The sequence below is a fragment of the Hemiscyllium ocellatum genome, chromosome 5 (genome assembly GCF_020745735.1).
Source record: "Hemiscyllium ocellatum isolate sHemOce1 chromosome 5, sHemOce1.pat.X.cur, whole genome shotgun sequence".
NCBI classification, from domain to species: Eukaryota; Metazoa; Chordata; class Chondrichthyes; order Orectolobiformes; family Hemiscylliidae; genus Hemiscyllium; species Hemiscyllium ocellatum.
Window position 1 is genome coordinate 103,728,316 of NC_083405.1, and position 16,910 is coordinate 103,745,225.

The following is a 16,910-nucleotide window of genomic DNA, read 5'->3' on the forward strand; positions in this document are numbered from 1 at the left end:
CAAATCAGGACAGGACTTCTACACAATGGTAAGTTCCTGGAGTGTGTTGATGAATGACTTGGGGTGCAGGTTCATAGTTCCTTGAAAGTGGAGTTGCAGGTAGTAGGATAGTGAAGGCAGTGTTTGGTATGCTTGTTTTTATTGCATTGAATAGAGGAGTTGGGATGTCATGTGGCAGCAGTAGAGGACATTGGTTAGACCACTTTTGGAATTCAATTCTGGTCTCCCTGCTATTGCAAAGAGATTACTATACTTGCAAGAGTTCAGAGAAAATGTACAGGAGTGTTGTTGGGATGGAGGGTTTGAGCTGAATAGGTTAAGTGGTGACCTCATAGAGGCTTATAAAATCATTAGGGGCAGGGATAGGGTGAATAGCCAAGGTGTTTCTTTTTCAGGGTGGGCAAGTCCTAGAGAATCTAATCTAATGGGAAAAGATTTAGGATTAGAGGGGAAAGACTTAAACAGTATAACTTTTAAGGGGCAATTTGTTCACAGAAGGCAATAAGTGTGCAGAATGAGCTGTCAGAGGAAGTGTAGGTGATGGGTAGAATTACAACCCATCCAAATGCCTTAGATGTTAATGAATATGACGTGTTGAGACAAGCGGACTAGACTTACTTCGAATATCTGGTCAGCATGGACAGGCTGGATTGAAGTGTCTATTCCATGCTATCATTTCTAGGACTCTACTCCATTTTCTTTCTCTGTAACCTGCTAATCTTGAATGCTATCTTTGTGGTTCATGGACAAGGACTCCCAAGTTCCTCTTATCCAGTTTTCTGCAATAGTTCTTCATTTAAATGGGATTTGGCTCTTCTATTTCTCCTAACAAAGTGCATAACCTCACATATTCCCACATTATATTCCAATTGTCAGATTTTTGCCCACTCACCGTCTATATCCCTGTGCAGTCTATCATCCTCACTAATCACGATCCCATTTATTTTGTCATCTACAAACTGATCGTACATTTTCCTCATCCAAGTCAATAATATATACTGTAACTAATTTTTTGCTGGCCATTTTCAAGCATCACGTTCATTCACTAGTGACAAGATTTAAAGTTTACGATTGTGCACAACCTATCTAAACTGATGCGTTACTGCAACACTGTGGGAATGCCACATCAATTTTCTGATGTGTTCAATGGATTTCGATTTAAAAGGTGGAAATACCTCAAGGCAGAATTCAAAGGAAAGCTGAGAAGCTCACTCACATTATCCTTCAACCAACCAACTGGAAATTGATGAACCAATCATTTATTTAACCCATTGTTCTTTACAGGATCTTGTTGCAGTCAAGTCAGTTGTTACTTTTACTACTCCTTCAAAAGGAAATCACCAAGTGAGCAATAAATTACTACCCCAATCAGTGAGACCCACACCCTATGATAAAAAGTGATATTTTAAATATTTGGCCATGAAGCATTTTGGAACTTTGAGAATCAGTGTTCAAGTCTAAGTAAGGTACCAAAACAAATTTATAACCTTAAAATGTTTTGAAATTAATCAGCTATGTTTCTTCCTCTATTTTTTGAGGAATTTGATTCAGTACCACAACTATTGGGTAAACAAAAGTTGCACTTGACCAAGGGGTTCAGGTACATAGTTCTTTGAAAGTTGCATCACAGCTAGACAGGGGGATTAAGACAAAATTTAGCGTGTTTGCTTTAATTGCTCAGGTCACTGATTATAAAGAGCTTGGATATCATATTGAAGCTGTACAGGACTACGGTGAGTCCACAGTACTTTGGAGTACTGTGTACAGTTCTGGCTGCCCTGCTTTAGGAAAGATATTATTAAATTGGAGAAGGTTCAGAAAAGATTTACTAAGATGTAGCCAGGACTGGAGGGTTTGAGTTTAAGGATAGGCTTGGACACTTTCATTGTAGTGTAGGATGTTGAGGGGATGAATAGCAAGGGTTTTCTCCCTCGAGTAAGGCAGTTTAAAAGTAGGGGCATATTTTTCAGGTGAAAGGGGAAAGATCTAAAAGGGACCCGAGCGGCAATGTTTTCACACAGAGGGTGGCTCATATATGAAATGAACTGCAAAGGAAGTTGTAGATGCAAATATAGTTACAACATATAAAAGACATTTGGATTGGTACTTAAAGGTTTAAAGGGGTTCTTTTAAAATTCATTCATGGGATGATGCAGTCACTAGTTAGGCAGCATGTATTGCCTATCCCTAATTGCCCACAGGACAGATGAGTGTCAACCACAGTATTGTCGGTCTGGAATCACGTCGGCCAAACCAGGCAAGGGTGGCAGATTTCCTTTCCTAAAAAAGGAAATTAGTGAACCAAATGGGTTTTTTGACAATTGGCATTGAATTTATAGTAGTCATTAGATTCTTAATCAAATTCAAATTCCACCATCTGCCATGGCAGGAATCAAACAAACACAGTACCCCAGAAGGTTATCTGGATCTCTAGATTAAGAGTCAAAAAGTGTGGTGTCGAAAGAGCACAGATCAGGCAGCATCCAGGAAGCAGGAGTGGACATTTCAGGCATTAGCCCTTCAGCAGAAATCCTGATGAAGGGGTTTATGCCCGAGATATCGACTTCCTTGTTCCTCAGATGCTGCCTGACTTGCTGTGCTTTTCCAGCACCACACTTTTCAACTCTGACTCTCCAGCATCTGCAGTCCTCACTTTTTCCTAGTATCTGATGAACAGTCTAGCGATAATACCACTAGGCCATTAACTCCTCTAAAATAACCCAAATGCAGGCAAGTTGGACTATGTTGTGGTTCTGCTCGCCGAGCTGTAAGTTTTTGCTGCAAACGTTTCGTTCCCTGGCTAGGGAACATCATCAGTGCGGTGGGAGCCTCGTGTGAAGCGCTGCTTTGATGTTTCTTCCGGTATTTATATTGGTTTGTTCTTGCCGCTTCCGGGTGTCAGTTTCAGCTGCAGTGATTTGTATCTGGGGTCCAGGTCGATGTGTCTGTTGATGGATGTTCTTGCCGTTTCCGGGTGTCAGTTTCAGCTGTAGTGGTTTGTATATGGTGTCCAGGTCAATGTGTCTATTGATGGAGTTTGGGGATGAATGCCATGCTTCTAGGAATTCTCTGGCTGTTCTCTGTCTGGCTTGTCCTATGATAGTGGTGTTTTCCCAGTCAAATTCATGTTGCTGGTTGTCTGAGTGTATGGCTACTAGAGATAGCTGGTCGTGTCGTTTTGTGGCTAGCTGATGTTCGTGGATGCGGATTGTTAGCTGTCTTCCTGTTTGTCCTATATAGTGTTTTGTGCAGTCCTTGCATGGTATTTTGTAAACTACGTTAGTTTGGCTCATGCTGGGTATTGGGTCCTTTGTTCTAGTGAGTTGTTGTCTGAGCGTGGATGTTGGCTTGTGTGCTGTTATGAGTCCTAAGGGTCGCAGTAGTCTGGCTGTCAGTTCTGAGACACTCCTGACGTATGGTAGAGTGGCTAGTCCTTTTGGTTGTGGCATGTCCTCGTTCCGTGGTCTCTCTCTTAGGCATCTGGTGATAAAGTTGCGTGGGTATCCGTTTTTGGCGAATACCTTGTATAGATGTTCCTCTTCCTCTTTTCGCCGTTCTGGTGTACTGCAGTGTGTTGTGGCCCTTTTGAATAGTGTCCTGATGCAGCTTCGTTTGTGTGTGTTGGGGTGGTTACTTTCATAGTTTAAGACTTGGTCTGTGTGTGTTGGTTTCCTGTGTACCCTTGTGGTGAATTCTCCGTTGGGTGTTCTCTCTACTAACACGTCTAGGAATGGGAGTTGGCTATCCTTTTCTTCTCGTGTGAATCGGATTCCTGTGAGTGTGGCATTGATGATTCTGTGTGTTTTTTCTATATCTGTGTTTTTGATGATTACAAAGGTGTCATCAACATATCTGATCCAGAGTTTGGGTTGGATTTGTGGTATGGCTGTATGTTCTAATCTTTGCATAACTGCCTCTGCTATGAGTCCCGAGATTGGTGATCCCATGGGTGTTCCGTTGATTTGTTCGTATATCTGATTGTTGAATGTAAAGTGTGTGGTGAGGCACAGGTCCAGTAGTTTAAGTATGCCGTCCTTGTTGATAGGTTCGGCCTCCTGTGTTCTGTTATGTATGTCCAGTAGGTTGGCTATTGTTTCTCTGGCTAGGGTTTTGTCATTTGAAGTGAACAGTGCCGTCACGTCGAATGATACCATGGTTTCTTCTTTGTCTAGGTGTGTCTTCCTGATGACGTCCAAGAATTCCTGTGTTGATTGTATGGAGTGTTTGGATCCGCTGACTAGGTGTTTCAGTTTTTGTTGTAGTTCTTTGGCCAGTTTGTATGCTGGTGTCCCTGGTAGTGATACTATGGGTCTGAGTGGGATGTCTGGTTTGTGTACTTTGGGTAGTCCATAGAATCTGGGGGTGTTGTTGCTTTCAGGTTTCATTCTTTGCTGGTCCACTTTGGTTATCTGTCCGTTTTTTTGTAGATTCCTTAGTGTGTTGATTATTCTATTGGTGAGTTGTGGTGTGGGGCCGGAATCCTTCATTTGGTAGGTGTTGGTGTCTGCGAGTAGTTGTTGTGCTTTACTGATGTAGTCTGATTTATCTAGGATGACCGTCATTCTGCCTTTATCTGCCGGTAGTATGATTATGTTTTTGTCATTTTTCAGTGCTTTCAGTGCTTCCCTCTCCTTGGTGTTGAGGTTATGTGTTTGTCGTTTTCTTATTATCATGGGTACTACCGTTTGTCTCACTGTTTGTTGTGTCTCTTCTGTCAGTCCATTGTTCCTGAGTGTGCTTTCTAGTGCTGCTAGGAAGTCTGCTGTGTTGGCATCCCTGTAGTTGTATTTGAGTCCCTTGGCCAGTATAGTTCTTTCCATGTCTGTGAGCTGTCTGTGGGAGAGGTTTTTAACCCAGTTGTGTGTTGTAGTGTCCTCCTTTTTGTGTGTTAGTTTGTCCATTTTTTTCTCTTAGTGCTGTTTTTTTGCGGAGTGTTGTCCTGTTCTGTCCTATAGTGATAGCCTGTTCTATGGTCCGGGTCCATTCCTGATTAGTGGTTTTTGAAATTAACGACTTTTGGCGCGCAATTTCTTGCTTGTATCTGTGCAGTCGGTTGTGAGCGTCTGTGATCATTACCTGGACCATCCTGAATCCGTTCTTCTTGCCTGTTTCCCTGGCTTGTGGGTTATTTACTGGAGGTCTGTACTTGACACATTGTGGAAGGATTTGATTTTTTCTGCATTCGTGGAGGAACCGGAGTTGTTCATATGTTGCGCTGAGGCGGTTAGCGCAGGATTCCCATCTCCTGGCTTGTTTCAGCGTTTCTCGCCCGTAAGTGTTTAAAATCTGATTGAAGATTTGTAGCTCGGGTATCCGTTGTTGTGGTTCTGCTCGCCGAGCTAAAGTTGGACTATTTAGTTTGGGGAAACTTGGTCAGCTTGGACAAATTAGACCAAAGGGTCTATTTCTGTGCTATATGACGACAAACATACATTCTCTGTAAAAATAAAAACTCCACTAGTGAAGTCATGCCCAAGTAGAAAGGCTTGGAATAGTACAGTACTAGATTAAAATGAAACGCCTTACCAAGTTGCTAAAGAGTGATAGAGTTGAGACTGCAAATGATTTAATGTACACCAAAACATGACCAAGAAATCCGTGTTATACAGGGAAAGAAAATAGAATGAGAAGATATAAAATAAAAACAGATTGCAGGAACTATGCAGGAATGTAAAAAAGGGATGAGGAAGAGTTCTTTTGAAGTACAGACAGAAAAATGACAATGGCAAATGAACAACCAAACTCAAACAAATATTTTATCTTCACAGTAGGAGTCACAATTGATATATTAAATCCACAGAACATGACCTTTACTTGAGCAAGTTCTTTTTTCAGATTGCCAGCAATATTTTGCTTCCATTGCTTTATATTCTTTATTGTATGTGACTTAACTTGCATGATAAAACTAACCTACTTTATGCAATAAATACTTGCTCAAACTAAGTAGCCTTTAAGAGCCAAATAATCTATTTAATCTCTCAAATGGAGGTTTTATATCTCCTTCTCTCAATACTGCAATAAATGACATCCTTTTATCTTTTATGGACTGAAAGAAAAAGATATTGAACTGTTTGGACACTGAGTTAAATAGGGTTATTCTCTATTAAACAGAAACTCAGGTAATGCTCTGGGGACTCGAGTTTGAATCCCACCATAGCAGATATTGAATTTACATTTCACTAAGAATTAAGAGTGTCTAATTGTGAAACCACTGTCGATTTTTGGGGAAAACCCATCAGTTCAATCATGCCTTGTAGGGAAAGAAATTGCAGTTCTTACTGGGTCTGGCCTATGTGTGACTCCATACTAATTGGGACAGGCAATAAATGTGCGCCTGGCCTATGACGCCCACATCCCATAAGTGAATTTATTTAAAAAACAACTTAGTGGCATGTGCTCATTTGACCCTGTTCTGATCTATCCCATTCGGGACAGAGAATTGCTTGTATTGGCTTCTGGTGTTTCCCAATGTATCTTTGATCTCTTCCCAATTTTCAACTACATGCTGCCATGCCACCATCAGCACCTCATTTCCACATATTTACTGACGCAATTGCACTCCCTATCAACACCTTTCTAGCTATCTCTGCTCTCTCTAAGTTGTCAGGCATCCAACCCTGTTGGAATTTTCTCCACTTAAATAATGGGAACACCAATGTCATAGCACATTTTCTGGTCACCCACACCACCACTCAGCAGTAAATCTAAAATTGATCTGGATTGTTCAAACCTTGGTGCCATAAGTTCCTGACCACATCTGCACCTTCATCACAACCAGCTATTTTCAATAAAACATTACCCCAATTCACCCCAGATCTCTGCTCATCCATTGCACCCTTGTTATCTGAAGACTTGATACAGCCTTGACTAGCCACCATGATCCATATATCTAACCTCTAAAACATTATCCAAACTCTGCTGTCCATCTCCCAACTTGCATAAAATCCAGTTCAGTCATCCTCTGCTCACAGACCCACTCCTCAGTTAAGAAATGCCTCCACTCTCAATTTGAGCCCTCCACGGGTTTGGTCCTCTCAGCCCTACACATTAGATAAAAACTGAATAAAAACAGTGGATGCTGTAAATCACACAAAAACAGGAATTGCTGAAAAAGCTCAGCAGGTCTGGCAGCATCTGTGAAGAGAAATCAGTTAACATTTTGGGTCCAGTGACCCTTCACAGAACTCAAAAGCAAATGCTATTTGTCAAGTATGCTTATATCATGTCTTCTGCAACAATGCCTGTTTATTGCACACAAATAACAACAAATCACAATCATTCTTGTACAAGTTTATTTGCAGGACTGCCTGCAATGTTGAATTTTCAAATCATTAGATTTAGTGACATCAGGAATCAAGCTAATCAGTGGTAGAATGATTTTTCACACGTCAGTTCTATCATCTCCAACAGAACAACTTACAATTCTCAACTTCAGCCAAAGCAATGATACTTCAGGATCCTGCTAGAAGATGATGCGAGTTTGTTGTTTGTTGGGAGGACATAGGAAAAACAAAATGCAGTTCTACTCAACAGCAATCTTGAAAAACTTAGTTTTTAAATATACTACAGATAGGATTACAATATTTCATGGTCATGCAAGTCATCTGTTCTGTGCTATTACATTTCTTGGGAGGGACAATTTTAGTTACCAATACATTAAAATCATGTTGAAAGTCAAGATTTTCAGCATGTTCATTTATGACAATGTTCCACTCATAAGTTAAAACGAGGTTTTATTCCAATGTTTATACGCTCAGCTTTTATATAGTTTTATGGGAAAATTAACACTTCTCAAATATAGCTCATATCAGTGTCAGAGTTTTACAGCATGGAGTAAGGCTCTTTGGCCCATTGTGTCCATCAAACATCTATCCATTCCAATCCCATTTTCCAGTACTTGGCCCGTGGCCCTGTATGCTTTGGCATTTCAAGCGCCATCTAAAGAATTCTTAAATGCCTTGAGGATTCCGATCTTGTTGACTCTTTTAGGTAGCAAATTCTTGATACCCACCATGAAAAACCTTCTCCACAAATACCGTTAAACCTCCTGCTCTTTACATTAAAACTATGTTCCTAGTTATTGATCCTTCTACTAAGCCTCATCTGCCCTATACATGCTCAACTTCTGCAGCTCAATCAGAACCTCCTCAGATGACTGTTCTAAGTAAAACAACTCTGGCCCATCTAGTCTCACTTCATAGTGAAATCACTCCAGCCTAGGGAGCTTCCTCGTGCATCTCATCTGCACCCTCTCCAATACAATCACATTTTTCCTATAATGCGACAACTAGAACTGCACAGTCCTCCACCAGCAACCATGATCCAAGACTTGTAACTATTATATACAGCTCCATCATAACCTACTTGCACTTGTATTCAATTCCTTGATAAATAAAGGCAAATGTGCCATTGCCTTCTTAACCACTGATCCATCTGTTCGGCTACTTTCAAGAATGTATGGGCAGATACACTAAGGTCCCTCAGTACCTTGTGCAGTCCTACCATTCAGGATATACTTGCTGGTCTTGTTAAAAGCATCACTCAGTTTTCAGGATTAAATTCCACTTACCACTGTTCAGCCTGTCAGCTTTAACAAACTTTCAAGTCACAAAAAGTCATCATCTGCAGTAATATTTTAATTTGCAAACAGCTTAGTTAAACCCAGATCTGAATTTTAATGAACTATAACCATACCCCTATGCACCTTCTTCTGGATAAACTATTGCAAGTTGCACTCATTACTGCTGATTTGCAACCATTAGTTGTGTGTTGGACTGAAGTTTTTTTTAAGTATAAAAAATGTTTCTACTCAAATGTTCACTGAATTCCCAGATAAAGTTCATTTATTTAAACACAAATACATTTACAGCATGCAGTCAGTCAAAACTAAATGATGGCTTAACAAAAACATTTTATGTGCCTTCTCCTGTCCGACTTAAGTCTGCACCACGTTCCACAGGCGGAAACCTTAGTGTCTTCTCATGTCAAATTTAGAACTATTACAGTAATTTTCTTAGCATTGTTTAAATTATGCAAATAATTTAGTTGATCACCATGAATAAATATTAGATTTTTATTCAATTGCATTTTGCTCAAAATCATTCATTTCTACAAGATCTGAGGAACAAGCTCACAATAAGCACTTGAAGGGTACACTGCAATGCAATCAGGATAACAAGGCATTTACTATTCAAATGACAAATTTATATTCAACACCTTGTGTGTAGCCCTGTCCAGATGATTTGCCATGGCAACTTTGATTAACATCACATATTGGAAATTGCACAGAAAATTGAAATACAATAAACAGGTCCTTAAACCAGTTATGTTTCCAGTGCAGTGACTGCACCCAATGGCCAGTATTGAGTGTTAGGCACGTAAGACCTAATATCTGAAAAGAATATCTAACAAGTAAATATGCAAAATCAGATGGTTTTATATTATCAAGACAACAAACATACAAAAGCAATTAAGTTTCATCTTAAATAGTAAATCTCATGGACCAAATATTCCTTTTTTCAGATGCAAATGGAGTATGGCTTTTTTTGCATCATTTAGGAGGCCTTGTGATCAAATGCCCTGATAGACGAACTGGTCAAATCAGTTTCAGAGCAACAAGTCCAGTATTATTAGATTCAAAACTGACCTTCAAAAGTGGTCAAAGTACATTCGGCACTATGTTTAACTCAGATTTGCATTATTAGCTAATTTATTGGTCAGCCTCCAGTCAGCAAGTAAAACAGAGCTGGAAAATTGGGAGGCCAAGGAAGAGAGAGAGCGAGCGAGCACACAATGTTAAAAACAATCACCTGTTTAATTAAGCACATCAATTCATCATTTATTCAGATCACATTTATACTTCCTGTCAATTTGGTTTGTTACTTGTAAAGTTGTTTTCTTTAGCACATAAATGATCCACCTTCTCAAATATTCAATACCGTAGCCAATATCTTGCCAGAAAGCTTGATCCATCAGGTTAAGGATATACCTTGCTGATTAGTCACAAGTAATAATACTCCACAAGTAACTAACCAAATCGACAAGGGGACACACCCTTTTTTTGAAATTATAAATGGTATGTGAAACAAAAGGCATTTTAGGGGATGCACCACTTAAAAGTATGCCTCAATAATGCTTAAGTCAGGTCTAAATTTAGACTATTAGCTCCATGGAGACATTTCATTGAAGTTTTGTTCATTGCATATTGCTTACTCACTTTATCCCACTAAAGAATCTTAGCTAGCTATGTGACCTTATCCACCATTTAGTCTGTTCTCATCTTTCCCCATTCATGTTAATAACCTTTTATATCTTGAACAGGGTTTCTGGACAAGTGCCAGGACTGAACCAGTTTTTCCTCCTAGGGACTTTTTTAAAAATGTTAGACTCAACATCAGTATTTTGCTTTCCTAATGAAGGCCAATTATAGTAAAATAGTACTTCACAAATTTGCACTTACTTTCCATTTGTGGGTATTTTCAAATGAGCCATTTTGCATTTTGAGTTATCATTGAATAGGTTGACTAATAGCATATTCCAGGTATTAAAAAACAGATTAGGATAAAATGTTCAAGCAATGGCCAAATATTACAGATTTTTTTTAAATTGAGTATTTGCACTTCTCCTGAAATCTATTTTAAGAACAGTAAAAGTGCAATGTTTTAACTCAAATACTTTTAAATAATGCTCTCCCTGCGCAATGAGTCTAAAGACGAAATACTGATCTTTAGTTTATCATAAAAAGCAATGGCAAAATCTGGACAGACTATGTTGCGTGCTCCAAATCAAAATATAATGCCTTTTTAATTTACCCTCATATTTATGCTCAGCTAATGTGTTTTAGCGTTCTCCCATAAACTTAGTCAGACAATGCCACAATATATGTTACAGTCTCATTAGACATTCCTGTATTTTACTGTTAGCAGCTTATTATTCTGTACTACCCTAAATCTGCTCTAACCATACACTGTCATGAATGTACCTTCAGTATTCAAATTGTTCTACTCCTCTTCATCTCAAACCAAAAAAAAAATCCATTTCAAGAAAAAAACTTCAAGTACTATCTTAATTTACACAAGGTGATAGCTGCGTTCCTCCAAATCACTTTTCACTGTAAAACAAGCTTATCAAATCTACTTGGCGACATTGTTTCACAAGTCCTAAAACAATGAAATGTACACAAATTAGGCTTCATTGCTTCTGCTAAAGTTTTCCTGCAACAACATACATTCAACTTGGCACAGTGCAGACTAAATTTAAGACATGAATGACAATGTACTGTGCAATGGAGCTACACATTAAATTAAATGTAGTTATTTGCAAGGCGCCTACATTGCACTCTTGTTTTGCAAGAAGATCAGTAAGGAGGTTCTGCCAAGGGTGGAGCTGTACAGGCCAGGGCTTTTATTTTTAAATATAATTTTTCAAAAATAATCCTGTGAAAAGTCTAGTTGGAGAGTTCACTGCTTTGGAATGATAAGTTGTTTGGATGATACCTCTTTGATTATGTTGTTGCTTTAGCAGCTGTAAAGAAAAAAAATGAAATCAGTATTATAAAACCTAGTCAAATCCATGCATTGAATGGTTTTGCAAATCATAAAACAGCATTTTTTATTTTCGTTAACAAACGAAACTCTCAGTGGAAGTCTCGAAGGAAATAAAGGAAAGATAGGAAGAATCAAAGAGCTATAACTGGAAATTTTGATTTTAAAGTAGGCACGTTACATTTAAATTCAACTATATCATGTTTCGGTATTTAAAATTAGAACCCAGCACTGCATGAAACATGAACTTTTCTTCACACAAGGTGGTAATCTTTAAATTTCAAATATTTTGTCAATATCTTTAAAAAAAGATTCATTGCAAGTCCAGAATATAAAGTGATATCATGAAAGGCGAGATGGATGCAACTAAGATACATATCAGCCATGATCTCACTGATTAGCCTGCTCCTCTTCCTAGCACTTAGTGAAAGAAGCAAGCAACCAAACAAAGTTACTTTACTCTTCTGGATAATATCTGTTGTGGTTCTGTTCGCCGAGCTGGAAGTTTTTGCTGCAAACGTTTCGTTCCCTGGCTAGGGAACATCATCAGTGCTATTGGAGCCTCCTGTGAAGCGCTGCTTTGATGTTTCTTCCGGTATTTATAGTGGTTTGTTCTTGCCGCTTCCGGGTGTCAGTACTGACACCCGGAAGCGGCAAGAACAAACCACTATAAATACCGGAAGAAACATCAAAGCAGCGCTTCACAGGAGGCTCCAATAGCACTGATGATGTTCCCTAGCCAGGGAACGAAACGTTTGCAGCAAAAACTTCCAGCTCGGCGAACAGAACCACAACAACGGACACCCGAGCTACAAATCTTCAACCAGACTTTGGATAATATCTATCATGGAATGAAGTGTATAGCAAAATGATAATATGTTTAATCACTAATTAACCTATTAAAATTTTAGGGAGATTTTCTTTCAATTCCTGATCTTGGGAATTTCAAAATGTGTTAAACGTAGACCTATATATACATACAGGGAAATTAAAAGATTTGCTCACCACATTGTGACAGTATTATGGGCTAACAGACAAACTACATTAAAAGCTCACTGTGGAAGACAAACAGCAGTCTCTTAGTAAGATACCACTAAGATTAAAACTTTTATACAAAGCCAATATTTTGAAACTTCACTAACTATTTTCAAACTTTAATGAACTCCATTCAAAGTTTATACTTTTAAGAAAATACCAATTATTCTACCTATGCTTACCTAGAGCTATAAACAACTAGTTTGAGATTTTAAGGTGGGTCATTGAAATTTGTTTGAATTGGAAAGCAATGTAAATGGTTAGCTTGCAGGTGCTGTTGCCTGCCTGGTCTTAAAGGTAGGGTGTTGGGTCAAATTGGCACTTAAAGTAGAATGTAAAAAAATCACTACATGCTGAAATCACGCATAGCAAGAACAATGACAACTAGTGATCTTGCATACACAAAATAATAAAGCTCAGTCTTGGAAGCAATTACTTAGGAAAGCTCAGGACATATGGGTTGGATGGAGAATTGTAACTAGCTTGTTATTATGCAATTTTATTGGGTTATGGAGTCCATATAGAAATGATGTAGAGAACCACTTTTACAAAAAGCGTGACAGAGATTTAATTTAACAGATAAGAATAATCTTTTCTCAGAGAATTGCAACTATTTAAAACTCTGCTACTAAAGCCTTTTAAGGAAAAAGTCCTTGAATATTTTTAAGGCAGATGTGCATAGATTCTTGAAGCAAGGTGGTGTGGGGCTAGGTGGTCACATGAGGAGTTATCGGCTAAGATCTTACTAAATGGCAGGCCAGCTTGAAGGGCCAACTAGTCTACTCCTGCTCCGCCCTACTCCAATTTGAATGTTGGTATGGAGTAAAAAGGACAAAAAAAAGTCACAGATAAAGTCTAAGGGATTATTTTAAATCATTTCAAATACACAAAAGGATCATTCAGAATCTATAGGATTAGGAAAAGTCTGTGGGAAGGAATTATCTATCACAAGTGTAAGAATAGGAGGTTATGTATTCACCTATTGTCATTTATATCTCTCAGGTCACCTGCAAGATCCATGTATATCCAGTAGCGAGAAAAAAATGCAACAGTAAAGTTAATGGAATTTGCAGAAAAGAATTCTATTATTGGGAGAGTAGGTAAGATGGAAGAAAACTTAAAAGACAATGCTTCCTGAAAAGAATACAATGTTTCAGAAATAATACTTCAAATGAAGAGCTTTTACCTCCACTGAGTGGAGTAAACCCACATCTATACCAGTTGGCAAAGCAGGAATATATATCAAAGTCAAGTAATTTATATTTGCATAACCATTGAAAGAAAAAAATGTATGATCTTATAAATGTAAAGGCAACAAGTTAATTTGCTACAAGGCAGTCTTTGTCAAATCAACATTCTACACAAGATTTTTACACTGTAAAAAAAAAATCAATATATTTGCACTATCAAACTGGAGGTTGCATTTTGTGGTCAGCAAAGCACTAAAGCTGGCTTGAGAGCTCAAAAGAAAACTATTCACAAAGATTTGTTAAGCTTTAATACTTCTGAGTATTTGTTTAAACCTGAAGCTAAGTCATAGGGATCTCAAGCATTCAGCAATAAGGACAACCTCAAACTTGGTGGGCAGTCAATCACACCGAACAACTCTCATTTTGTGAATCTAGCAGTAAAATGAATGGTATGAAAATAAAGGTTAAATAGGTAACTAAATGATCGAGGTAAAAACAATGACTGCAGCACGGCGGAGCACAGCAGTTCAGGCAGCATCCAAGGAGCAGCGAAATCGATGTTTCGGGCAAAAGCCCTTCATCACGCTTCAGGCTCTCTGCCCTTATTCCTGAATCTCTCCATGTTCAGGCTCTCTGCCCTTATTCCTGATGAAGGGCTTTTGTCCGAAACGTCGATTTCGCTGCTCTTTGGATGCTGCGCTCTGCCAACACCACTAATCCAGAACTAAATGATCGGGACATGCACATGGGATTAAGTTGAAACCTGGTATTTCTTTAAAAATTGTGCATTTTTAACCATAGTACAGAAAATTGACATTGCTCAAATAAAATTTGTTTCAGTGTTCGAATGATTGTTCAAAAGTAATCATAAACTAGTTTTTCTTCATTCAACAAGGCACAATTATTTTCAAGCATTTCAGACAGAAGCTGAATATTTGTTTTAAACTGCAAGTATGAACTAAAGAAGTTGATGTCAGCTTAAGTAATGACTGACTATTTCATTGTCATAATTACTGCAAGATCCATTCATCTGTGCTTCAACACAAATTATCATTCACAACTTTTTATTTGCATGGGCTATGTAAGCAAAATAGCTTAAGAATCACAGGTATTCAGATACCTATATACAAGGCCACATGCACTATACATTCTAAATATAAACTATTTTGTTCAATCATTCGGAACATACCCAATATTCTTCAGAAACTACATTTAAACACTGCCTTAACCTCCAGCTTACATAAGTAATAAACTTACACATTACATCAAGGTAGCTTACCTTTAACAGATGAAGGCACAAAGCCAGTGTCTCCAATTTCAGCATTATTAGCCATCCCTCCACCAACACTACAAAACAAAAAAAAAGCTATTATATTCAGAAACAGCTGTATACAAACAGCACTTACCCATCTGGAACAAAAACATCAGTTTAAAAAAGAAAGCACAATAATCTAATCGGAGAAGACGACACTATCTTAAGACAGAGACCTAGTTCCAGATCTCCGAGGTCACCACTACCCATTACACCACTTCCCCTTTTGATTACCAAGAACATCCTTCCTGAATTTACCACATCCCCCATAATACGGTTATCATTTCATAATAATGTGCAATCATATAAAGATAGCAGCTACCAATACAGTGCCATACTTAATATTTTCTATTCCTTGAACACTTTCAATGATTTGATTTATCACCACATGAATAGAGATAGTGAAAAGGATTGTTTGATCTAGCTGTTCTTGAATCTATGGATACAGGTTTTTTAAACATTTATATCTTCTGCCTAATGGAAGAGTATAACAGGGGTGGGAGGGGTCTTTGATTATGTTGGCTGTAATTGATTTAGTTAAATTTAAATTGTAAAATTTCTCTTGAAATAGTGATACTTTATACCTCAAGCAATTCATTTTAGACACAAAAATAACAATTGCATTTCAAAATTTCATGTTATTGTTACAATTACCACCATCTTGTTCATCCACACTATACAGTCTTCGAAATACAGCATCTTGAAAGATTCAAAGTTTTGTGTAAAATGTAGAATCAAGAAAGCAATTAAAGCATAGGCCTTAGAATTTCAGTGATAGATATACAGCTGGACAACAAATGCCAGTAATACCCACATCCTATCAAAGGATATTGAAAGATCAATTTCAAATCTGACTGACATTCATGCTAGATTCATTTCACCAAATAAAATGTGTCAACCAGATCATCAGATGCTTATGTAGGGTTCATGCCCCCTTCCTTTCAGGGGGCTAAACAATTCCACTTCTCAGATGAAGGTGAAGGTGAAATTAGACCATATGAACATTTCTAAAATAAAAATAATACCTCCTAGTAAATTTATTGTACAATCAGCTAATATCAGAGGAAAAACGTTATTCAACAAAATTGCCTCATTAGAATCTCAAACTTACTTACTACAGGAGATAATCATTCAGCCCTTTCTGCTGGTGATGGGTCCTTGAGAAATCAGTTTAGCTCCACATCTACTTTCTGACCAGGGCCTTGTTTCTGTATTGTATACTCCATGCAATCAGTTAGAGACATAACTTAATCAAGCTCAACTGTTTCTTCCAATCGTCAGTAACATGGTCCAGATTTTGTATTTCAGTCAAAAGAATAAGTTATCAAAATTTCAATTCTGAGAATGAACAGGGATTCACAGAAACCCATCAATTCTAGCAAGCCTAGACAGTGTAAGCACAGCATGTTCCTAGTGACCAAAATCAGTCCAAGGGTACTGGGTTTGCCATTTAGGACTGAGCTAAGAATTTTCTTTGCCCGGAGCGTTGACAACCTCTGCTACAGAAAGGAGAGTCACAAAGCATGGAAACAGACTCTTCAGTCCAACTAGTCCATGCCAACCACTTCCCACCCTGGTCGAACCTTCCTGGTTTTGACCCATATGCCTCCAAACTTTTCCTATTCACCTATTTGACCAGATGCCTTTTAAACGTTGCACCTGCATCTGCCACTTCCTCTGGCAACTTATTCTACACATGAACCACTGTTTAAAAAAAGAAAGCTGCCCCTCGTGTTCTTTTTCAAGCTTTCTCCCCTCACCTTAAAAATATGCCTCCTAGTTTTGAACTCCCCCACCTTTGGGGAAAAAAAACCTTAGCTATTCATCTTA

The 16,910-nt window shown here is 38.3% G+C and overlaps 1 protein-coding gene across 1 annotated transcript in view; it reads right to left on the minus strand.

Annotated features, from left to right (window-relative positions):
* Positions 1-8,816: 8,816 nt before the first annotated feature.
* Positions 8,817-16,910, minus strand: part of LOC132815810 (kinesin-1 heavy chain) — a 109,676-nt gene continuing 101,582 nt past the window's right edge. The window contains exons 26-27 of the mRNA XM_060825070.1: positions 15,048-15,115; positions 8,817-11,523 (exon numbers count right to left, since the gene is read on the minus strand). Of these exons, the coding sequence (XP_060681053.1) occupies positions 11,504-11,523; positions 15,048-15,115 (88 nt within the window). The 3' untranslated portion in view covers positions 8,817-11,503. The remainder of the gene's footprint in view (positions 11,524-15,047; positions 15,116-16,910) is intronic.